This window comes from Oryctolagus cuniculus, chromosome 12 (assembly GCF_051225735.1).
Source record: "Oryctolagus cuniculus isolate XC-2025 breed Fujian yellow rabbit chromosome 12, ASM5122573v1, whole genome shotgun sequence".
Taxonomy (NCBI): domain Eukaryota; kingdom Metazoa; phylum Chordata; class Mammalia; order Lagomorpha; family Leporidae; genus Oryctolagus; species Oryctolagus cuniculus.
The window spans coordinates 54,343,494-54,367,354 of NC_142878.1; the positions used below are offsets into that span (position 1 = coordinate 54,343,494).

At 54.4% G+C, this 23,861-nt stretch overlaps 1 protein-coding gene, 1 long non-coding RNA gene and 8 other non-coding genes across 14 annotated transcripts; 6 read left to right on the plus strand and 4 right to left on the minus strand.

Moving 5' to 3' along the window:
* Positions 1–292: 292 nt before the first annotated feature.
* Positions 293–364, minus strand: TRNAP-UGG (transfer RNA proline (anticodon UGG)). Its single transcript has one exon. It is a non-coding gene; the product is annotated as a tRNA-Pro (tRNA).
* Positions 365–1,659: 1,295 nt separating this feature from the next.
* On the plus strand, positions 1,660–1,732 carry TRNAT-UGU (transfer RNA threonine (anticodon UGU)). The gene has a single exon. It is a non-coding gene; the product is annotated as a tRNA-Thr (tRNA).
* A 524-nt stretch (positions 1,733–2,256) lies between these two features.
* On the plus strand, positions 2,257–2,345 carry TRNAY-GUA (transfer RNA tyrosine (anticodon GUA)). The gene is given in 2 exon segments: positions 2,257–2,293; positions 2,310–2,345. It is a non-coding gene; the product is annotated as a tRNA-Tyr (tRNA).
* A 3,094-nt stretch (positions 2,346–5,439) lies between these two features.
* TRNAL-UAG (transfer RNA leucine (anticodon UAG)) lies at positions 5,440–5,521 on the minus strand. Its single transcript has one exon. It is a non-coding gene; the product is annotated as a tRNA-Leu (tRNA).
* Positions 5,522–9,366: 3,845 nt separating this feature from the next.
* Positions 9,367–16,678, minus strand: LOC149123052 (uncharacterized). Of its 2 annotated transcripts, none has more exons than XR_016217485.1 (2): positions 16,325–16,678; positions 9,367–13,256 (listed from the first exon to the last, which is right to left on the minus strand). It is a non-coding gene; the product is annotated as an uncharacterized LOC149123052 (long non-coding RNA). The 2 variants fall into 2 exon arrangements; XR_016217486.1 differs by lacking the exon at positions 16,325–16,678 and adding an exon at positions 13,647–14,060.
* Positions 10,490–10,562, plus strand: TRNAT-UGU (transfer RNA threonine (anticodon UGU)). The gene has a single exon. It is a non-coding gene; the product is annotated as a tRNA-Thr (tRNA).
* On the plus strand, positions 10,855–10,926 carry TRNAP-AGG (transfer RNA proline (anticodon AGG)). The gene has a single exon. It is a non-coding gene; the product is annotated as a tRNA-Pro (tRNA).
* TRNAL-AAG (transfer RNA leucine (anticodon AAG)) lies at positions 11,904–11,985 on the minus strand. The gene has a single exon. It is a non-coding gene; the product is annotated as a tRNA-Leu (tRNA).
* TRNAP-AGG (transfer RNA proline (anticodon AGG)) lies at positions 12,595–12,666 on the plus strand. The gene has a single exon. It is a non-coding gene; the product is annotated as a tRNA-Pro (tRNA).
* Positions 14,189–19,444, plus strand: RNASE12 (ribonuclease A family member 12 (inactive)). 4 transcript variants are annotated; one of them, XM_089309379.1, is made up of 2 exons: positions 14,189–14,334; positions 18,793–19,444. In XM_089309379.1, the coding sequence occupies exon 2, from the start codon at positions 18,831–18,833 to the stop codon at positions 19,266–19,268; it is 438 nt and encodes a 145-aa protein (XP_089165505.1). In that variant the 5' UTR covers positions 14,189–14,334; positions 18,793–18,830; the 3' UTR covers positions 19,269–19,444. The 4 variants fall into 4 exon arrangements, with proteins under 4 accessions (XP_089165505.1, XP_089165506.1, XP_008267525.3 ...); XM_089309380.1 differs by lacking the exon at positions 14,189–14,334 and adding an exon at positions 15,440–15,567; XM_008269303.5 differs by lacking the exon at positions 14,189–14,334 and adding an exon at positions 18,193–18,348.
* The last annotated feature ends 4,417 nt before the right edge of the window (positions 19,445–23,861 follow it).

Below are 23,861 nucleotides of genomic sequence, written 5' to 3' on the forward strand. Positions count from 1 at the left end.
CATCTCCGTGCCAAGCGGCCCGGAGAGAAGCGAAGATCCCCCCCCCCCCCCCGCAGAAGGTGCCCGGTAAGAGGTGTCGGAACGAGACCCCCCTGCCCAAAGACCTAGAATGGTGAACACCCCCATCTCCCACAGGGCCTTTACCCCTGGTGGTCTCTGTTCCCGAAAGCTTTGGATAGAAGCGGACCATCATTGTGATCCGGAGACTGGTAGAGGATTCAAGATAGGTGGGCCTGGCCAGGCTAGGCGACGACGTCCACTAACAATTGCTGGCCAAGAGTTAAAAGGATCAGGGCTCGTCCGGGATTTGAACCCGGGACCTCTCGCACCCAAAGCGAGAATCATACCACTAGACCAACGAGCCGCAGCTGGAAGGTGTTTTTTCGCTCCGCCTGTTCACTCAGCCTGCGAGGCCTAGCACACCCATGCACTTCCCCACACTCCTCTCCTCCAGGTTCCCTGAGCGAGGACGAGCGAGTCTTGCAGGCCTGGCCCAGGGCGTGCCGCAGGTGGAAATGCCCATGGCAGGATTCAGGCGCAGGATTGCCTGCGCACACCGCCTTATGGGTCGGGCCGGAACCAGCTCCGGAGGCCTGGGGCTGGAGGGCCCAGGGATAACTACTGGTTTGGCAGCAGCGGCAGAAGAGGGGGCATGAGCCGTAGGAGGCACCGCCCTGGTCCATTCAGCACAACACTTCCTAGGTCACACGGGGCTTTCGCCTCCTTCAGCTTTACCCGCTGAACTTTATATTACAGGTCTGGTTTCAGGACACCTCTCAGGGGGTGCCCAAGGGGGAAAGTTGCTCCCTTCTGATAGCTTTCCATAGAAGAAACTTACCTCTCTTCCACCAAAAACGTGGCTGGGCCGGGATGCGGGGGTGGGGAAGAGCCTGGCTCTACGGCTGCGTGTGCTTGGGGACCCGAGCTCTCGGCTGTAGCTTTAACTTGCCTAGCACGGAGCAGTGCCTGGCTGGGTCACGGGGCCCACGGTGAGCACGGTTCCCAGCACGTGTGGGAAACCCAGTGAACAGGTGGACGGGGTGGCCGGCTCCCAGGCAGGCCAAGAGCAGAGGAAAAAGCAAAACAGAGAGAGGCCCCACCTGACCCCGCCAGCTTGGCGTCCGCCTCTCCTCCTGGCTCAGCACCCCGGCCCAGGCTCCGCGCAGGGTCCAGGGAAGGGCTGGTCTCTTCCGAGCGGCTCTGCCGGAACCTAGGGGAGGCTGTGCCCCAGCTGGACTCCCTGGCTGGTCCGGGGAGGTCTGGACGCACGCCCTGCCTCGGTCCCCACGCTCCCTGGGACGGGAAGCACCCTGTGCCTGGAGAGAGCCGCCGCCATTTAAAAAAACAGCCCGCAACTTAGCCGATAGTTACTTTTCTAAGACCCCAAGCCCGTGGGGAAGAAGGACGCTGCAGCCGGGCCGGCGCTCCTGCCCCGGTGAGACCCCCACGGCTCGTGTGGCCTGAGTCTGGCCGGCCGTCAGCCCACCCAGGGACTGACATTGCAGACTGGGCCTGGGCCAGGAGGAGGTCCTTTCCCACACATAAAAGGACGGTTCCTTTCCATCTTAACTGTGTAACAAATCTGTTTAGATGCAAATACTATGTGGCTATGATTTGATAATTTTGACGGATTCTATCCTGAAAAATGGGCTGTATAACGGCTCCATAGCTCAGGGGTTAGAGCACTGGTCTTGTAAACCAGGGGTCGCGAGTTCGAATCTCGCTGGGGCCTCATGGAGGGTGCATTCTTTTCCTGCCTACATGGGTTTTTTGTTCATTGATAAAGCAGACGAAGGGAAGGCTGAATCTTTGATGTGTGTGTGGAAGCCAAATCCTGGAGATCTGGGACGAACGAGCGCAGTTGGTTCCCTTCACCAAGTGGGCAGAGGCTCTCCTGGAGCTGGTGGGATCCGCAGCTCTGTGCCTGCTGCAGACCCAAGCCCCGCTGGTGGCCAGGAGCCCTGCAGCTTTCCCGGTGCCGCGGGTTCTCCCGGGCTCCTGGCGTGAAAACCGGCTCGCAGGTTTCTCCGGCGAGGTTCTCCGCAGCTCGGGTGGCTTCTGCACGCTCGCATCTCGGGGCCTCGGACTCAGACCCCCAGTCCTGCTGTTGCAGGGCTGCTCTCAGGGCTCCGTTCGCTGTAGGTCCGCGTCTATAGGGACCTCCTGAACGCGAGGGCGAGCCTCAACCACAAAGCCCAGACCGCGCTAGCCGCTGCCTCCTGCACAGAAATGCACGCCAGGGGAACCATGCTGTATCCTTCGATAGCTCAGCTGGTAGAGCGGAGGACTGTAGGTGTTGGACTGCTGTCATCCTTAGGTCGCTGGTTCGACTCCGGCTCGAAGGAACTTCTTGGAACTTTTGTTTCAATTCCCAGAAGGTTTTATTTCCTCCTAACCTAATGACCACGAAACATTTGCTTCTGTTTTCAGGCAGTGAAGAATAGCTTTTTGCCATTTTTGCTATGAACCTTAATTTTCCATGTTCCCCTCGTGGTCCTGACGTAATTGGTTCAGATGTAATTTGATTTACTCAGATGTGATTTAATGACGCCCCTTTTAGATTTGAATCTTTCATCTCCTAGTCGTTCAGGCTAGCTAACATCAACTGAGTATTAGATGACACTCCTACATATTTTCATGAACCTTGAATCATTCAGAATGAATCCGGGTTTAAGGAGCAATACTTTAGAAAGGACTGCCCTTTGAAAGGTTGTAGCAAACAACACAGAGAAAAACAGTGCAAATGGTTAAATATACATATAGAAAATATTCCTTCAGTAACAGGAAAGAAATACTGATTAAAACAAGGGGCTATTATTTCACCAATAATTAGAATGTATTTCTTAATATCTCATCCAAGGATGCAGTGACAAGGAGGTTCTTGTAGAATGTCATTACTTTCTGGGCATTATAAATCAAGACATATATGTGATCAAAATTCTATTTCTGCTTCTAGAAATTTATTTAAGATGAAAAAGTATAATATGCCATAACATGTTTCTTGTGTGTGACTGATATTCCTTATAGTTGTATGTATTTTCTGGGATGTACCAGCTGTATATATTTTTTGAAAACATCTTTTATTTTACAAAAGAAGTTCAAAAATACTCTGTGTTGTCATGGAAGACAGTTTCTTACACAGTGAAGCACATGCTGACCTTATAATCCAATAATCACACCCCTGGGGACAAGAAACCCAGTCCCAGCCCCTAATGCCCTGGTTGTAGACTTTATCAGGTACTGTAAGAGGAATAAGAAGAGGGGACAGAAGGAAGGTTAGGAGTTCAGGATCAGTTTGGTGGTGGCAAAGGTGATGGAGGCAGGAAAGAGCAGGGGGAGGGTGAGTGGCATGAAGGACCAGAGACAGCAGCGAGCAAACATCCAAGGGGATGGAGTTGGCTAAACTGAAGGGGCAGTGAGGGTACTGCAAGGGCGTGGGCTACACAGACAAAGCCACTCCGCATGGTGCTTCTGAGAGTCCAGGGAGTGCTGGCATACTGGAGAATGAGGAGAATGGGAAAAGGCCTGACCAGGGAGAGGTGGGAGAGGGAGGAGTGGCAGCAGGATCCCAGGTTTACTCTCCTTTGGGTGCAGGTGGTGGCCTCATAGGAGACACTCTCTGTGGTGGAATGAGAAGGCCATGCCAAGATGGCCGCTGGCGAGTGAGCTTCAGTTACTCAGGAATGGCTTTGGAACCCACCTGGCAAAGAAGCCTGTCTGGCAACAGGCTGTGACTGGTTAGGGCATAAACCGCCCCTTGACCAGATTAGCTGCCTAAGCTATATAAGCTGCTGTACCAACTGAAATAAATGAGTCTGCAGGCTGCTCGCCTCTAGCCCACTTTCACCCAATCCCCCGGGGTTCTGTGTGGTGACTCCATGTGGTGACTCTGTGCCTCTTGCCCCCACCATGCTCCTCCTCTCAGAACAAATCCACAGCAACAACTCTCTATGCAGTTAAAAGTATCAAACTAGAGAGATCGGGTCATTCTGAGAGCCAATAGAGGAAGATGAACAGAAATACAAAAATTAAGATGAATCTCAGGATAAAGCAAAGAATTAAATTTCAGGAAGAAGGAAAAAGAAACCTTGGAAGACAGCACAGTTGCCCTGTGGAGAAATTGTTCCATCTCTGTGGGAACAGGATTGTGACTCGGAAACCGTGGAGAGTTGTCCAATGTATCCACTGATGTTGAAGTTTCTCCTTCCGCCTCCTCCTCATCCCCTGCCACTGGGCTGCAGGCGCAAAGGAAACCTGATGTCTCCATTTCTGTGTGGGGCAGTGGGGGGGGAGTGGGCTCTTTTGTGAAGACCTTGGGGTCCCAGGTATTTCCTGGTGAGAGGTGGGTGAAAGCGAAGGGAACTGGTTTGGAGGAGTCCCCACAGGGAAAGGGGAATCATCTGGGAGGTCACAGAAAAGGAGTTTAAGGGAGGAAAGGGATAGGTATAAAAAGGAAGACAGACTCTCAAAGTGGCACGAAGACAGCCAAGACCTTGGTTCTTGCAGAGCAGTAGTTCTTGGCTCCCTTTCCTTGATTCCTCCCGACCTGCAGGGAAATCTGGGAACTGCCCAGCCAAACTCAGTGGCTCCCGTGGCTGAAAAATGCAGTAGAACAACCGTTGAGTGTATCCTTTCCTGCTCCCCTCACTGGGTTAGGATCTGCACAGGTCTTGCACCTGGCTGCTTCAGACAAGGTAAGCAGATTTACTTGGCAGGAGGGTGGCTAAGCCAACACCATTCATAGCACACCCCAAGACCCTCTGGTGCCCGGAGTCGGCCAAAGATCCCCTTTGAAGTGTTTTGAAATCTTAAAATCATCTGCGAAGTCAAAAAATTATTTACTTGCCCTTTCTCCACTTCTAGTGAGATAAGGAAGCCTACTGAGTTTTGGCTTTATCCGTTCATACACCCTGCCACCCACCCATCCTCCCATCCTGTTCAGTTACAAAGGTAACGCGATTGGAACCAGGGTATTTCGGGAGCCCAGGGCTGCCACTACTGAGCAGTGCCCGTTGAGTGGGGCCGCTTCTGGGAAGTCTTCCGGGCCAGCAGGTGCCTGAATCAGCCCAAGAGAACGATCCAGAGACAACGTGCGTTTTAGAAGAGGAAGACCAAACCGCTGCAGTTCGCGGGCACACGACAGCGGAGCCTACGCTGGGACTGGGACGTAAGGAATGTCGGGTGTAACTCCCCGCCCGGGTAGGGCCTGTCAGCAGATGCGGCTGCCCCTGCCCAAGCTGAACATTTTACCTAGGAAACCGGCAATTCGAGCTGCAATAGAGAAATGTCGGAGGGGGACAGATTTGCGGTAGCAGTGAAGAACACGTGATAGAGACGCCGAATCTCAAACGACATTGTATCAACAAACTCTAAAATTCCTCAAATCCGGGTCTCAAGGCCTCTTGTTTCACACCATTTTGCTAGAGTAAAATACACTGCTGGCAGTGGTGGGATTCGAACCCACGCCCCCGAAGGGACTGGAGCCTAAATCCAGCGCCTTAGACCGCTCGGCCACACTACCACAGCGACCCACACTCCCTCTTAGTACTTTTTCATCTCTGAGCGCTGGGCCCCGGGGCGCGACAGTTGGATTCTGTTTTCTCCACGGGAGACGGAGCTCTCCTCAGCCGGCTCACCCGTCCCAGGGTCCCGAGCAGACCCAGGCGGAGGAGGAGTCACCGGCCGGGAGGCGGGTCGGGAGGTGACCAAGATGTTTATCAGCGCGAAAGTCCTCGGGGGAGATTTCCATCTTTGCTTCACCCTGGGCACTAGGACACAACACAGAAACGAAGAACCCAGTGGAGGCCGAGTGCGAGCGCTCAGAGCCTGTGGAAGAACAAGGGACTGCAGCCGGGGGCCCCAGTCGCGCTGAGCGTGCCGTGGAGCCGGCTTCAGCACCTCGGAGGCGCACCGCCGCGTCCACGCGAACTCCGCGCCCGCCGCCTCTCGCAGGTGCACTTCGGGGCGCCCGGGTCTCCTGGCCCGCCCTCCAGGTCGCCTGCGCACTCGGGTGAACGAGACACACTTTCCCTGCTGTAGCTCCAGGAGCGCTTTCCCTTTATAGGAGCCAAAGTGACAGCCAGGGGGAAGTCGCACCCCCAGAGCGCGGCCCCCCGATCCCCCGGGGGTCCTGCGCTGTTTACTCCGGGCCATTCCTTTCCAAGGAGCAGGGGGGAAAGCCGGGGGTCTCCTGGACCCCGAGTGGGAACCACTTACCTGCCGACGAACCCCACTCAGTGCAAAGCCCTGGGCTGCGTGTGATTTAAATTCTTTGCTGTTTCTGATGGGCAGTTTCGTGGTCTCTGCACCCAGGAATTCTCATAGGAGTCGGTTTAAACTTCCGCAGGCGTGAGTGCCTCCGTCCCGCATCCCATTCCCAGTATTCCAGCACCCCACCCTCTTTGTCCTCTCCTTGCCCGAAGCCTCCCCCAAACCCTGGAGGTCGGAAGGGTCAATGGTGGACAGAGAGGGACATCCTCGCGGGGCGAAGGCCCTTTTAGTTGATGCCACCCGCTGCCTAGCCTCGGGGGGCGGCGAGCAGAAAGAAAAAGCCCTGGAAAAGTAGCTTTCGTAGTCGGGCTCAAGATCGCCAGATAGAAGCAGAGCCCTAGCAGGGAAGCAGAGGTTTGGGTGTGTGTGTGGAGGGGGGAATGGGTTCCCCCACCCGCGCCAGTCCCGGCGCCCGGCGGTGCCATCAGTGCTCGGGGGCTGAAAACACACCGGGTGTTGCGCGCCTGGCTGGGTTCTGGCTGTGCGGCGCGCCCCCTGGCGAGTCCTCCCTCCGCGCACCTCCCGGCTGTCCGAGCTCCAAGGGCACAGCTGGGGATTCTCCCGCAGGCCCCGGCCACGTTTTCTCTTCCTGGAAGTTCCCGGAGTCAGGAGGGAGGCGCGCGCCCCGGAGTGGTCGCCATCCCAGGCCAGTGGGCGCCGTCTTACAGGTCTCCCGTTTAACTGGATGGTCACAGGAACTCAGACACCTTGTGTCCTGTCGCCAGCCCCTTTGGCCGAATGTATGACTTGTAAGAAATTTCACTTCGTTTCCACACTTCTGAGGAATCCTCAGGGGGAAAAAAGGAATATGAGCATACTGCCTCCATCAGTATCCGCAAGCCTTCGTCAAGGTTAGAAGTGCAAGGATGGGTGTTATTCTGAGTTGGAGAGAATTCTAGACATCCACCTCAGTGTCTAAAGAGACGAAGCATCCGTTTGAAAGAGAGATGATGATGGCCCAAATGCTTGGGCCCCTGCCACTCACAGTGGCAGTGGGAGACCCAGAAGGAGCTCCAGGCTCCTGGCTTCGGCCTGGCACAGCTCTGGCTGTTGTGGCCATTTGGGGAGTGAACCACCAGATGGAAGATATCTCTGTAACTCTGCCTTTCAAATAAATATATATTTTAAAAAGAGAGAAAGAGGGGCTGGCGTTGTAGCACAGCAGGTTAAGCCACAGCTTGCAGCACCAGCATCCCACTTCCGATCCAGCTCCCTGCTGATGGTCTGGGAAAGCAGTGGGAGATGGCCCAAGTGCTTGGGCCCCTGCACCCACATAGAAGTCCAGGAAGAAGCTCCTGGCTCTGGGCTTTGGATGGGCCCAGCTCTGGCTGTTTCAGTCACTCAGGTAGTGAACCAGCAGATGGAAGACCTTTATCTCTCTTTCTCTGTAACTCTGCCTTTCAAATAAACAGATATATCTTAAAAAGACAAGGTGGCTCAGGAAGCCAAATAAAACACCAGCCTGAGGGAGAGAGAGAGAGAGAGAGGAGAGCAGAACCTGGGTTTCTTTATTACTTGACTGGGCGGTGGGGGTGAGTTGGTGGAAGGGAGGGGCGTGTGCAGTATTTAAAATATTATTGACATATTATGCCTAGTGCCAGAAAAGAGACTCGGGGTCTCTGGATGGGCCCTAGGAACCTCATCTTGAGACTTTTGATGAGATCTACAAGTAAGATTACCCACTCACACTTAGGTCTCTGTGAGAAGGGCTGATTTGATGAACACACTCATTTAAATAAACTGCCATTTCTGTAAGTCTGCTTGGACTTTTTAAAACAAATGTGAAGAGTCTTAAGATGGAAGTGGCCTGAGCGCTTTCCGATCATTTCGAGTGTCAGATCAGGCACTACAACGTGCCTCACAGGGCTCCCTTTGATTCTGGAATGCTGCAAGTTCAAGTTTCCCCACTTGACAGACATTGGTGTATTTCCTCACCAGGAGAGAAAGAGCCACACTCCCAGAACCCAGGCTGAAGGTCCTTTACTAACCAGAGGGTGTGGCGTCCCCTATTCAATCATCTGGTGTTTCTATATTGCCTGCCTTGCCCTCACGTGCCCTTCCATGTTCCTCTCAAGAGGAGGTCACACGAGAGGTTGCTGAGTTCAAACTCGAGTCCCGAGACTCACGAGCCAGGTGCCTCAGCCTTCCTAGTGCAGTGCAGTGTTCTGCCTACTTAACTGCCCAAGTCTGAAGCCATGGATGGCTGACACACACACGCAATGTGCTGGTCTGGCATGTGGCGTTCCTCTGTCTTCAGTGCCGAATGCGGGTGGTCACGACTCCAGCGTTCTGCAACATCGCTGAAGAGTTTAGCCTTGAATTTCCTGCTCTCAGTATCTTGTTAGTAGCCCAGGTGATGATAATTTGTAAAGGAGCAAGAGAGTTACTTTAAAGGCTTAATCAGCAAGAGAGTTACTTTAAAGGCTTAATCAGTACTCAAGGCGTGACCAGGGATCGGTAGAATCAGCATCTTCTTGTAGCCTGTTGGGATGAAGAATTGCACTGGCATGCTAACAAGCCCTCAAACCCCAGAGTGCACAGCGAATCGAGAAGTATGCTATGTGCCGAATGCTGTCCACTAATGTAGACCACTGGAAAGTTCCTACCAGAATCCTCCGTGACGTTGCCGTGGAAAGCTCTGTCCCCAGCTCCCACAGAGAGCCGTCCGGCGATTGGCCTGAGGGCCTCTTCTGCATCGGCTACAAAATCCTACTACAAACTGAATACTAGGGAGTACTACATACTAGGAAGTATTCTTTCCCTTTCATGACCATATAGGTAGCCTTAGGTGATACATGAACACTTATTTCCAAAACAAGGACGCTGAGACCTGGCAGAGTTAAATGACTGACCTGGTTTTTTTCCAACCATGGCACGCCACAGTCAGTGCCTACACAGTCCAACACACACACACCATCTATGACCCAAAGGTGCTTTAATCTGATTTTCCCATTCTAGAAACAAAGTCAGGCAACCTGCCATCTCCTTCATTTATTTCTGCGGTCTGTCTTTCGGCCCCATCATGTTGGAGGTGTTCTCCAGTGAAGTACCTTACGTAGGCAAATGGGGAATAAAGACAGGACTCTTGGTTCAGTTAAAACAAAGTCTTGTTCTTTCGGGGGACACGGGGGCTTTTGCCTATTGGAGGAAGCCTGAGGGTGTGCAACACACAGGACTTTTGGGAGGAGCGGCCCTGGTCAGGGTACAGAAGATTGTGCCATCATCCGTGTGTGCGTTCATCTCACCTTCAGAAGGCTCATCCGTAAGCCAGGAATGTGTGCCACAAATGCCCTGCTTTGCCTACTAAGCAGAGCACATCTGTGGTCAGCTGCATCGTCTTCTGTTTACATAAGGAAAACTAAAGGAGGCAATGAGTCATCACCTCGCTCATTTCTTGAAGACGTACTTCGATCTTGGACAAAGGAAAACATTACAGAATAGTGGCAGAAGGGCAGGCCAGGGGCCAGGGAATCTAAAGCTTACTAAGCGGAGTGGGTTCACACAACTGAAAGAAGTGCTTTTCTCCAGCGTTCTCATCAACGGCCCTGGTCGCAGTAAGAAGTGAGTCGAGATCTTTTCTAGTTAAATAACTTTCCAGTTCCTGTTTACCAGCTTATATGACTGAGGTTTCTGAAAACTGAAAACACAATGCTTTGTCTTACTATCCTATGATTTTTTTTAATAACAAAAATGCGTGAATCTGCGTGCCTCTCCAGGGAAGCTCTTTAACATTCCCTGTCGCTGTTTGCTCCTACCCCGGACTCGGAGAGAGAGGACATCCCCCCAAAACGCACACTGAAGGGTTTGGGGCTCCGGATTCAGGGAGGACAAAAGCGAGGCCCATCTCTTTTTCGCCTCCTTCGCCGGATTTTCTCAGCAGATGGAGTGGAAGGAGCGCGCAGGTCACTTCCCTGTCCCTCGAACACCCTCGGCGTGTACCTGGGGAGGCCTGCAGTGCACCCGCGTGCCTGGAATTCCCGGCTCCCCACCCTCGGTGCGCCCCGCAGAGCCCAGGATCGCGGACCGCGCTGAGGGATGCAGACAGCTCTAAGGGGCAGGCTCGTCCAGGTGCTGACAGGGCGGGAAGACGTCCCAGGTCTGCAGGACTAGAGACAGCCAGGACTCTTGCTTGAACTCAAAGTCCATTGGGCATCTCCACCTGCCAGGCTTATCACACTAATCTATAAGGTGAGAGGTGGAGAACCAAAAGCCGAGTGGAGGCTCCATAGCTCAGGGGTTAGAGCACTGGTCTTGTAAACCAGGGGTCGCGAGTTCAAATCTCGCTGGGGCCTGCCGTAGTTTTTTTCCTCCCCGCAGGGTCCGGATCCCGGGGTTGTTGACGCTGCTGTTTCGTCTACCTCGGCACTGCTCCGGGAGACGCTCCCGCGAGGCCGAGTCCATTCTGTAGCCGCAGAAGCCGCTCGGCCCGGGTCCGGCACGCAGCGTACGGTTGCGGGCGGCCTCCACGTTATGCAGACGGACGCACGTTCTCGCCGACAGATGGCGCTCGAGCGCACGGGTGTTCGCGCAGCGCTCAAGGACGTGAATGAGCCTTGAGGCAGAATCAAAACGAGTCAGCTCCGTGGCTCGTTGGTCTAGGGGTATGATTCTCGCTTAGGGTGCGAGAGGTCCCGGGTTCAAATCCCGGACGAGCCCGCAGTTATTTTTGAAAACTGTAGCTGCGTTTTGCTTTGAAATAGCTCAACCAGTGTCGGCAGTCCCGGGACCCCGGAGAAGCTCCCCGCCGCGAGGAGGTGGGTGACGCTGTGCGGGGGGCAGAGGGGAGCGAGAACGTGATGTGTCTCCTTAGATACAGTGCGGAACAGGAACGCACGTGCTGCGGGCCCTGGCGATGTGGCGGAGGGCAGAGCGCTTCCAGGGCAGCGGCCAGCCCCACGTCACAGCAGCCCCCGCACTGCGCTCCTGCTCCCCGGCACGGGGCCGCGGCCTGCCCCAAACCCCGAGCCGCTGCGGGCAGGCCCGGCCCCATCAGCACGCCAACACCGCAGCGGCGCCAGTCCTCAGAACGGAGCCCGTGAGCCGCCCTGCCGGCTGCCATGCCGCGCGCTTCTCCCCGCACAGAAAAAACATCCCTCAAAAGTTCGCATTCCGTCCCAACTCCCTCTGCTCCGGTTCTCTCCTCACGTGAGGAAAACCAGCTTTGTTTGTTTGTTTTTTCCTCTTCACCGCTGCACGGCTGTGGCTGCTGTCGAGGTCACCGGGGACCGCGATGGGTGTGAGGAACGGGCAGCCGGCAGCCCGCACCCCGCGGGACTCCGGGCGCACCGCGCCTCTCCGGGCCGGAGGCTGCAGTCCGTCCCTTCGGCTGGGGTCTTCCTGGCTGACCGCTCCGCGCGCGGCGGTTCTCCCGGCCATGCCGGGGGTCGCAGCCGCTCCGTGGGCGTTCGACGGCGTCCCTAAATGCGAACCGCACACCCTGACCCAGGCCCGCTCAGTCACCGGCCTGCCTGCGTGAGGCGTCCACGCCGCGACAAGTTCCAGGACAGCGCGTCCTCCCAGGGACCAGGGAAGCGGCTCTGAGGTGACAGCACCGGCGCATCCCCGCTGTGCACAGACAGCTCCAGCCGAAGGGCAAAGAGGGAAAAGAAAAAAAAAAAAAAAAAAAACCAATGTGGCAGCGGTGGGATTCGAACCCACGCCCCCGAAGAGACTGGAGCCTTAATCCAGCGCCTTAGACCGCTCGGCCACGCTACCGCCCGATGGCCCAGCCTCCGGATTCTCCACTCTTCTTCCCGTTCCGCCCTCAGCCCCCCGGGACGCACGCAGTTCTGTTTTTATCGGGTTCCTGGCATCTCTTCGTTGCTTCCTTTTAGCTCGGCATCCAAGACTGGTGGGCGGAGCCGCAGGACGCCGCGCCGGGCGCCGGTGCAGCGTTCACGGAGCGCCTGGCCTGGGCCGCGCGGGCCAGCGGGACTCCGCGTGGACGGCGCCGCGGCCGCTGACCGTCTCTGGTGAGGGGCAGAGATGCGTCCGGCCGGCCACCGGGTCTCCCGGAGCCGTCCCTGACTGCCTTCCCCCGACCCCTGCCGCACCTCTGGCCCGTCCGCAAGGGAAGCAGGGAGCGAGATCCTTCTTGGTGGTGCCGGAATTTTTTTTTCCCTCAAAAACCTAACAAAATAAACGAAAACCGGGTAGTTGGCGAGCGCGGCCTTCCGCGGCGGGGGCGGCGAGACTGCAGTGGCTGCCTTCGTCCACTAGACGTCGCCCTAGACCTGCGGTCGTTGAGAGAAGTTTGCAAGGAACTGTGGTTGTGGCCAAAACTTTTCTTATTGAAGTTTAGAATTATAGCCCTCTTTTAGAAGCGGCTCGTTGGTCTAGGGGTATGATTCTCGCTTAGGGTGCGAGAGGTCCCGGGTTCAAATCCCGGACGAGCCCTACTTTTCCCTCCTATTAGCAGTTTCATAGTGAAATGAATTTTATGCTATTAGCAGTTTCATAGTGAAATGAATTTTATGCTTGTTAACCACCGCCATTCGAAGTCCCACCTGCACTTAATATTGCCATATGAGCGTGATTTTATGTTGTACTATTTCAGACTTCCGTATTACCCTTTAGGCAATGCTCCTTGTGATGTGAGCAAACAGTGAGGGCAAGCGCCAGTAACAGCCACGTACTATTTATGCAGAATTTCTTCCACGACTTCTTTATTCTGAAATCAATCGACCTTTCGCGTTTGAGCTTCTTGGTGATTAGGCAGCAACTGCTCACTCGCGGCTTGGAGAAGCGCACTTCGTGTTCCTGGTCTTAGCCCTCGATCCCACCCCGCCGGAGGCACTGGGGCCGAGCTGTGGGTGGGTGCTGAGACCTCACGGGTGACCCATGTGGTGCTGTCTTGTCCCGGGAAGCGTGGGCTCCTCCCCACACTCCAGCGAGGTCCAGGGCTGTCGCAGGCTGCCGGCAGTGTAGACAGTTGGGAAGGAAGACGACTTTTCTCAGCGGACACGTTCAAGCCTTGTGAGGCTCAGCTGTGAAGATGGTTAACCATTCACTGCTGGGTGCACTCCCAGGCCAATGAAACAGAAGGCTCTGAGGACGGGGCCCGATGTGGCTGTTTCTCCAAAGATCCCCAAACTTTGGGGAGCTACTGCTGCTGGCTGCCCAGTTGCTCTGCAGGCCACAGCTGGAGAGCGTGCCCCCGCACGCCGCTCCCTCCAGGCACCCGAACCCCACTTCCCCTGCCTCAGGATCACGCCCCCTTTTAGCTGGGACCCCGTCCTCCCGGGGTTAACCTGACTGCTGGGGCCAAGCTGGGGCCAGGGGCTGCCTGCTGCTCTGAGCAGGATGCGGATGGGTGTTGGGGGGAGGGTCTTTAGATCCCTGCACCAGGGCCTGGCCCTCGGGTCCCCTGGGCTCACCTGTGCCCTCCCTGCCTGAGCTCACGTGCAGTCTTCAGTCTCATCTGACGCACAAGTGCTGGACAGCACGGGCACCTTTCGCCTCCTCCCGGTCACGCTCTGGTGCCGCTTCCAGCAAAGGAGCTTGGAATCACCATCAACTCCTCTCTCCTGCAAACCACGTGCAGTCCCTCCACACGTGGGGTTGGCTCTGTCTTTCAAACACCCCTCACCTCCTCCGCCACCACTGCTGTGGCACAGGCCACTGCCATTTCCACCTGCGTGGCGGCGGCACCTCTGTAGCAGGACTCCCTGCTGTCCTTGAGCCCTAGGACTCTGTGTTCCACAGAGCAGTGAGAAGGATCCTGCTGAGCTCCCCACACTTGCCTACCACAGTGCCTTTGCACCTGCCCATATGGGCGTGGCTCAGCCCTCACTTTTTAAAGACCTCTGCTCAGAAGCCACCTATCAGAGCCGACTCCTCGGACCTCTCAGATGCCACAGCTCCCGCCCCTTTGCTCTCCACTCCCCTTTCCCTAATTGCTTTCATTGCACCACTGCGGCTTGGCTTTTGCTGTCACCACTGCTGTTGGTTTTCTGAATTCTCCCTCTGCAGAACGGAATGTCCGCGAGGCCCCGCTCTTAGCGCTCTGCACGGCTGCCCACTGCGGCTGCAACAGTGCTTAGCATTGAACAGTCAGTAACTCTGGTTAGTGAACTGTGTGAACTGCTGCTTTAAACCAAAAAATAATATGGGCTTTGAAGAGGGGTCTGGTCCTGTGACACTGGGGGTGGGGGGGACCAGGCGCGTGGGGGCTGGGAAGGCTTGTGACAGAGGGGCTCCTGCAGGGTGAGAAATAGGCCGTCCTTGCGAAGGGTGGGGGCACACGTGAGAAGGGAGTGGGCACTTCAGAAGTCCACGGCAAATGTCTATGACGAAGCTATGCATGGTTTCACATTTCAAAATTTAACCTTAGGCTGGCTTTGCGGTGCAGTGGGTAAACCTGCCGTCAGCGACGCCAGCATCCCTTATGGGCACCAGTTCTTGTTCTGGATGCCCCATTTCCGATCCAGCTTCTTGCTAATGGCCTGGGGACAGCAGCAGAAGATGGCCCAAGTTTCCCTGGGCCTCTGCAACCAATGTGGGAGACCCAGCTGAAGCTCCTGGCTTCAGCCTGGCCCAACCCTGGCTGGAAGGCCTCTCTCTCTCTCTCTCTCCCTCTCTCCCTCTCTCCCTCTCTATCTGTAACTCTGCCTTTCAAGTAAACAGAATCTTTTTTAAAAGCTACATAAACTTATCTTTTAATTCCATTTTCCACACTAAGCACCCTGGTGCTCTGCGCAGCTCTCCTTCTGGTCACAGTGTGGCGCTCTAAGCGCTTTCAGGAGGCTGTGGAAGCTGCTTCCACCTGGACGTAAAGACACAAAGCAGTCTTCAGCGGCCGCCAGCCGGGGGCCGGGGGCCGGGGGCCGGGGGCCGGGGGTCGGTGCCATTGACCCCGCTGCGGCCCTGCGGCGGGCAGAGCAGCTGACGTACAGGGCTGCATCCCACGCCTATGGCCTTGAGCGAACGCTGGACCCCAGGGTGTTTGGGGTCTTATTGCAGCATGGCTCTTAGCAGGACCATTCTGTAGGAGTCTGCAAGACGAGCAAAGAAACCCCCGAGAGCAAGAGCCGAGAGGAGCAGGAGAGCTGGGGCGGAAGAAGGGCCCGCAGGACTTGGCCAACCTCACTCAGCCGGGTTTCCGTGATGAGGGATCCATCACGAGGGCTTTTTAAGCCTAAGACAACTTTGGCAGTGTATGGGGACGATGGAGGAGGGACCAGAAGGCAACAAACGCAACGGGGAATTAGAACCGCCTGGAGGTGGCAAAATTCCTTAATAGACTGCAGCGGGCATGCAAACAGCCTGGGGAAGTCTGCCCTCTCGTGGACAAACCAGGTACTGCCACTGGTCTTCAGGGTCTTGAAGGAGAATTTGTGAAACAAGTGCTGATTTCTAGAGACCCCTCTATTTTTTCGCTGAGCCTCTCCCTGAGTATGTGAGGTGGGGGTGGAATTTATAGGGAAGACATCTGCGTCATTGTCCAGGGCAGTGGTGTTCATGCAGCTAAGCTGAGAGACTTACTTTGTAGAAGGCATGTCATGATCATAGAAAAGCAGCAAGCAGAGAGAGCAGCCAGCAGCGGATCTCCCGAGCTAGGGTTTGCCAGAGGAAGTGAGGGATCCAGGGATTAGCCGCAGACCTAAGGCCGTGAGCAGCAAGTAGAGAATCAACATTTTTCTTTCCTCTCATCAATCTGTTTTTTTTTTTTTCCCTCTGAGCCCTGACTGCCGACTCATTTAATGCTAATGCTCTCTACCTGAAGTTGGCGTTAGTGCCCCCATTTTACAGGAAGGAAAACTGAGGCTCCAAAGGGACGTCAGTGGCCTGAGGTCACACAGCTGGGAGTGGCTGTGCCCAGGTTCAGGTCAAGGGCAGAGAGGCTGTGACTCCAGCTGTTTCTCATCCACTGGTTGCCATCTGGCCCGTGCCCGCATGGTCCTGCCTGGGACGAGGTGGGCGCCCCCCCCAACCTTACGCCCACATGGTGCTTTCTCACCCAAGTAACCCTCAAGAGGGATTACTGAGGTCTGTGCAGATAAGCTCTCTGACACTATAAAGAGCAAAATATAGTTCCATCGGGCCATATACTCACCCATCCTTTTGCTCCCTCAGTGCTCACTGAGCACATGTTGGTTGAGCGCTATCGTATCCCAGGCGCTGCGCTTGAAACAGATTCCTGAAGGCAGCCAGACACAGGCGGTCTCTGCCCGCGCGCAACAGGCAAATTTTCTAACCACCAAGAACTCTTGCTCGCTTAGCGTGCTGGTGATAAGGGCCACAAGGAAAACACAGGGTCTCACGCGAGCAGAACAGGAGCTGTTCACTCCCCCTGGGGGTTCCGGGTCGGCTTAGCTAAGCAAGGGAAGCGTGCGTGGGATTGCACCCCGCATGAACCTGGGGGTGGTCGGAGGGAGGGAGCCGGTCAGTTCAGGCCTGGAGCAGCCGAGGGAGGGAGTGGGGGGAGGGAGAGTGGTTTCCGGGGAGACTGCTTGTGCACGGCCTGTGCTCCTCGTCCCAGGCGTGACCACTTAAAAGCACACACTTGAGGTGTGTGTTCCTGTGAAGGTTCCAAGGGACCTCTGGCGGCTGGGCCTGGGGCTGGGCCAGGAGCCAGCTAGGGTATGCACAAGGCACCCTTAGCCTTGGAAGGAAGAAGGGCTGGGCCAGCCGTGCAGCTCTGAGGAAGACATGCTTGGTGCAACTCGGCCCAGCCTGGTCTTGCCTGGGCTGTCACGCGGCGGTGAGCACTCCAGGAACGCAGAGAAATCTATCCAACGAGGAGCGGCGCAGGGTCTTTCCAAGCAGGGACAGCGGCTCCCGTGTGTGTGGCCGAGAGCCCTCACCGCAAGGCTGAGACTACGGGTCTCTGACTTAGAACACGCCCTGCCCAGACCCGGCGGTGCAGCTCCTCTGGGCTGTGAGCGTGCACCTGCGCCCGGGAGCAGGGCAGGGAGGGCCAAGAGTGCTCAGCGGTTTGTCTGGAGAGCAGCCCTGCAATGTCACACACAGCCCTGGGCACCCGCCACCAGCAGAATAGGGGTGAATCGTGCCTCGTCTTCAACAGCGAGGTACCCTGTGAGTGGAACGCCAGGTCCCTAGGCCGTTTCGCGGGGCTGCTCCTGCGCACGCCCGACTCCGGGAGTTCCGATCTGGCAGCCAGCACGCAGCTCCCTTGTTTACCCCAACTCCGACTCCGGGCTGAATGGCCGGCTGCCTCCCTCAGCGAGGGGACATTCAAACGTGTAGTCACAGAGCTGCCATCTGAGTCATCGAGTTCATTTCATTTCTTTTCTTTTTAAAAAACATTATTTATTTATTTATTTTGAGAAAGATAGAATGAGAGAGAGAGAGAGAGAGAGAGAGATCTTGAGAGAGATCCCATCTGCTGGTTCACTCCCTAAATGCCCACTACAGCTGGGTCCAGTCTGGGTCCCCATTCTCTCATATCCTGTGAAAGTTTCCCAACTACACCATAGTTTAGTAGTTCCCAAATGTTGCTCTATATGAGAGGGGTGGGGTCCCTCAATAACCCCCGACCCTTGTCACATCCTATAGCAGGTTGGAATCCAGTGTCGTCTTCAGTCCCCAGGTGGTTCCAGTGTGGTCCTATGAGTCACAAGCCCTGGACTTTGTCCAGACCGTGCTAATGCCAGGGCACTGGTTTTGCCCCATCCTGGATGCCACGTGGGGATTGAACTTGTTGGAGCTGGAACTCAAGCACTCAGTCCCGTTTTTCACTCCCAACCTCTCTGCAGCTCATTTGTAAATAACAGCTCCGCCACTGGTCTGTAGTCAGGACTGTTTGGAAATTTGGATTGGAAAGCAGAGAATATTGTGCCTGGCACACTTCAGACCTCCGTTAAATGTTTTTGAAATGCCCACGGTTGTTGAGTGAGGCTGCGTTCCAGACCTGCCTACTGGACTTGCCCTCCGAAGGCGGCTGCTCCCAATGGCAGCCAAGCAGGCGCCTTAGAGGTCCCTCCCTTTCTGCTCGCCCCCTCCCTACGCTCAGCCTGCTCCCGGTCAGTTGTCAGAAAGCAGTGAGACACAAGGTATTCTCTCAGATTCGTGATCAGAAGGATATGTTACCTGTGAGACTGACAGCCAAAAGGGCAGGTGAGAGGCACTAGCGCAGAGCGAAGCAGGTGTGACGCCGGGAGGGACTGGGAAGGCACGGACGGGCATGCAGAACCAAAGCATGTGGAATCCGGTGGGATCTGGGGAGAGAATGTTCGGGGACAGGAAGTGGTTGGTATGCTTGAGCACCTGCTGTGCCTTCAGCCCTGTGGTAAGCGCTCTGAAGGACTTGTAGAAGGTCGTAGAAGCAACACAAGGGGAGGAATTAGAGAACAGTTAACTACAAACTCAGAGGGCTGAAATGGCCAGCAAGGGCATTTTTGGGGGGTCTGTACCTATAGCTGGATCTTGGAGGCTCAGCACAGTTTTAAGGAGCAAAGAGAAGGAAAGACGCTGTCCCAAAGGTGGGAGATCTGTTAGGAATCGGAGAGGGCAAGAACGTGGAGGATCCTCTGTGATTTCCTGCGTTCTCTTCCTCCACAGGAGTGAAAGCCAGAGATGTGAAGGGAATTTTACCCGTGATGGTTCTAATGGTGATCATTTTCTTGATGCTTCTGTTCTGGGAAAATGAGCTAAATGAGAACGGAGTGCTGTTCACCTTGGAGCACCTGCACGTGGATTACCCGCAGGACAGCGCTCCTGTCCGGTACTGCAACCACATGATCCAGCAGAGACTCATCAGGGAGCCCGACCACACGTGCAAACTGGAGCACGTGTTCATCCACGAGAGGCCCCAGAAAATCAACAGCATCTGCATGTCTCCCAAGAGGGTGGCTTGCCTCAACCATTCCACCATATTCTGCTTCCAGAGCGAGACCAAGTTCAGAGTGACGGTCTGTGAGCTCATTGAGGGCACGCGGTACCCCGCCTGCAGGTACCGCATTTCCCCCACACAGGCCTTCATCCAGGTGACCTGCGATGACTTGGGTCCGGTTAGTTTTGAGGGCTATGTTGAATGACCAGCTGGGCGCCCGACTCTGCTGCCCTCTTTTCTCTCAGGGGCTCTGGGGCTGGCTGTCCCTGAGGCAAGGTCTGAAGGAAATGGGTGCTTATAGGAGTGAAGTTGTCCTGCCAGGATGGCAGAGTTCTAAGTGTTTCGCTTTGCTTCAATAAAGAAGTCTTTACTGAATGAAACCATAAACTCAGTGTGTGTGGATTTCACTTTTTGTTCCTTGTGTTTGAGTCATTTGATAAGAGCCTAGAGTAAGTTGGAAGCAGGACTAGAATTAAGGTAAAGTGAATGAGACACTCACTTCAGGGGCGAGATTTAAGAGGACACAAAAAAAGAAGAAAAAAAAAAGAACCCAGAGGTAGTCAAGTTATAGGAGTTGTACTATTATAGATCAAATCCTGTTATTTAAGTATTTGTTCCAGGGATTATAGTGCACTAGTTTTTAGTGTTGCATTTAAATATTATTTATCTTGACTACTGAGTTTTCTCATATCCTGTTAACTTTCATAGCTGGAATGAGTGACTCAATCACTTTACCCTAATCCCAGCCCTGATTCTAGGAATAAAGACAGTTGGGATCCCCTCTCAGGGTCTTTTCTACGATGTTGTTTACCACTCAAAGGGCACCTGGTCCTGGCCAGCACCTCCCCCTGCCTTGAAAGGGAAGGGGAGAGAGGTCAGAAGGAGGCTGACTGTTCAGAAACCATTCCCTTACAGACTGGAGAGAAGCGGCTAAGGGTTTCCCAGGGAGGCACCGTGTCTCAGAGTTCAGGGTCTCGCTCTCTGTACCTCCAGAGGGAACAGAAAGGACTCTGAGTCAGACTAACTTGTCACCTTCCGTCTCTGACGCACGTGCTCACTGCTTAGTTCCTAAGGCCCAGCTGTGGGCATGGTAACCTTCCCGCCAGAGGTAGAGGGAGAGAATCCTAGTTCTGGAAATGCCATCGGGTTCTGGTCTGTGACATTAGCTTCCTCACCTGTAACGTGAGGGACTTCAACCACATGGTCTTTGAGGTTCCTTCCAAGCCTGTTACTCTGTAATTCCATATCTTAGATAGTGTAGAAGCTGGCTTTGCTGGAGGGGAGGCTTAATATTAGGAAGTTGTAAGAAATAAAGGGTAATTGACAAATAAGGGCCAGATTATTGGGTCACTAATTGTTTTCTTTAAAGATTTATTTAGTTACAGAGAGAGAAGGAGGGCAAGGGAGAGAGAGAGAGGTCTTCCATCTGCTGGTTCACTCTCCAAAGAGCTGCAATGGTTGGAGCTTGGCCAGGTGGAAGCCAGCAGCCAGGAGCCAGGAGCTTCATGCGGGTCTACCACGTGAGTGCAGAGCCCTAGATTCAAACCAGCGCCCTTATGGGATGCCACCGTCACAGGCGGTAGCTTTACCTGCTATGCCACAACGCCAGCTCCTCAGGTCACCAATTGTAAGCTAAGACGTTTCGATCCCGTATATGAGAGCCAGAGACACACAATGGGTTAGGGCAGGCCTGAGCGGCTCACTGGCTTTGCAGGGCACTTTCTGTCCCGATCTTCTCAGTTGAGAGACTTCGACTGCTGCATTGCTCATTTGGACTGAATTCAAGGTCATTTCAAAGAAGGAGGTACACTTGCGCTGGTTGTTACTTCCATCTTTGGTGGGCATCGAGTTCTGATGGATTGATTAGATTTATGGGGGACAGTCACAAGGGGTCGTAGAGGACACTGCACAACCTGGCAAGTAGGCAGAAAGTCCCCTATCCCACGACTTCTTCCCCCTTGTGGCCTCTGGTAGCTGTTGCATTACTAATTTCTCTGTGGGAATCCTGCCATTATTCCTGTCTTCATGCCACCAAGTGAGCAGAGCCTTCGAATCTGAATAGAAGTTGAGTAGGGGTGCTGGTGTTGTGGTGTCACAGAGGATGCTGCTGCCTGGGTGCCAGCGTCCCACATGGGTGCCAGTTCCAAGTCCTGGCTGCTCCACTTCAGATCCAGCTCCCTGCCTAGGTGCCTGGGGAAGTAGGGCCTGCACCCACGCAGGAAACCTGGGAGACGCTCCTGGCTCCGTGCTGTGACGCTCCAGGCTTCAGCCTGGCCCCGCCTGAGCCGATGAGGCCATTTGGAGCATGAACCAGTGAATGGAACATCTCTGTCTCTCCCTGTATAACTCTGCCTTTCAGATAAATAAAACAAATCTTAAACACACACACGCACACACACACACGCATGCACCAAGTTGAGCAGGAGCAGGTGGTTCTCAGCACACGAATCATTGGATCTTGGTGTCAGCATTTCCTGAGTGAAACTGGACGCAGATGAACTTCGGTTCACCTTGGGCCCCTGCTCTGTTTTCTGCATTCTGCTTCCCTTTCTTCCCCCTCCCTGGGCTGTGTTGTCGTTGCTTTCCTTCTCAGCACTTTCTTTCCTCTGCCTCCTCTAACCTCCCCACTTCTGAATAAAAACAAAACCTTGCAGGTAAGCGCAGTCCCATAAAAGTGTAAGTAACCGAGGTTGCAATGGCAGCCATCGGAGTGTTCTCTAATGATCTTATGCATTTTAAAATTGTATTTATTTTTGTTTTTTCAAAGAGGGGAGGGAGGGAGGGAGGAAGGAAGGAAGGAAGGAAGGAAGGAAGGATATTTCCATCTGCTGATTCACTCTCCAGATGCCAGCAAGAGCTGGCGCCAGGCCAGGATGAAGCCTGGAGACTTTAGCTCGATTGGTGCTGGAACCCAACAACTTGACCTGACACCTGCTGCCTCCTGGGGTGTGCATTAGCAGGAAGTTGGAATTGGACGCAGAGCCAGGACTCAAACCCAGGGACCTCTGATGCAGGCATCCTAGTGTCTTGAAAGCTGTGCCAAACACCTCCCCCAACCCCCACCCCAAGTATTTTCATTCAAAAGGGATCAAAACTCACTTCAAGTGAATCCTGCAACATTTTTCACATGTATAGCTTGGGGGAAGTGGGCTTGGCTTTATTATTCATTTGAAAGAGTTGAGAGAGAGAGAGAGAGAGAGAGGTCTCTTATCTGCTGGTTCACTCCCCAGATGGCTGCAACAGCCAGAGCTGCTTTCCCAGGTGCATTAGCAGGGAACTGGAGCACAAGTGGAGCTGCCGGGACAGGATGCCTGCCCTGGAGGTCGAGGCTTTAATTGGCTGCACCACAGCCCCAGCCCCAGGTTTTTTTTTTTTTTTTTCCCAAATGAGCAACAGTCTGAAATGAGACCCAGAGAGCTGTGAGTTCTGTCCAATTAAAGTACATATTTCAGGAAGATGAGAGTCTGCACTGCCCTTCTTGCATGGATTTCTCCTCGCTGTCTTTCTGCTTTCCTGTCATCACTTCACTATTAATGTCAAAGGTAGAGAAGCAGACGTTTTCTGGGAATCCCTCCTTCCTGCTTTCCACACACAGCAGAGCTGTGTTCAGGCACCCTCGGAAGGCTCACCCAGGACCATGTCTGCTTAATGCTACCAGTAGTCCATCCATCCAATTATTAAGGCTCCTATATCTCAGGGATAGTTATTTGCTTTATTGTCATACACAGGACATTTTAAAGATTTATTTATTTATTTGAAAGTCAGAGTTATACAGAGAGAGAAGGAGAGGCAGAATGAGAGAGAGAGATGTCTTCTATCCACAGGTTCACTTCCCAACTGGCCGAAATGGCCAGAGCTGTGCCAAACCGAAGCCAGGAGCCAGCAGCTTCTTCCGGGTCTTCCACACAGGTGCAGGGGCCCAAGAACTTGGGCCATCTTCCACTGCTATCCCAGGCCACAGCAGAGAGTTGGATTGGAAGTGTGGGGAGCAGCTCGGACTAGACTGTTACTGGAATTAAGACTTATTCTATGCACCTGCTCTCCCACAATATGGCGCTGGGAGAGAAGAAAACAGCTTCTACACAGCTGCCTCCAGTTCAACCAATAAACTGTAGGACTTGCTCCTGATTGGAGGAGAGCAGCGTACTCGGCGTGTGGGCAGCCGAGTTGGGATTGGCAGAGGAAGACTATAAAGGAGGAGAGAGACGGCATGCACCAGGAACATCTAAGGGGAACATCTAAGGGGAACACCTGTGCAGCCCCCGAGAGAGCCGGCCGGCGGTGTGCTGCTCCCCTGCGGAAGTGGAGAATGTGGCCAGGGGGAACTGCCCTTCCACGGAGGTGGAAGGGATAGTAGCCAACCCGGGAAGAACCAGCAGCAAACCCGGGGAGGGCCGAGCAGACGAAAGAACAGCGCAGGGTCCTGTGTCGCTCCTCCACGAAGAGGGGGAGCGACAGGAAGTAGAGCAGCTGAGACTGGAACCAGTGCCCATATGAGATGCTGACACTGCAGGTGGTGGCCAGCCCCGAAATCAAATATACTTTTAAGGGGCCAGCATTTGGCACAGTGGTTAAGATATTCTGTGGGACACCTGTATCTCCTACTGGTGTGCCTGATTAGAGTCCTGGCTCCTCCACTTCCAAGTTAGCTTCTTGCTAACATGCACCCTGGGAAGCAGCTCAGTTCTTGGGTCCCTGTCACCCATTTAGGATACCCAGATTCAGTTCTGGACTCCTGGCTTCTGCCTGGCCCATTCTTGGCTGTCGAAAGCATATGGGGGTGAACCAGCAAATGAAA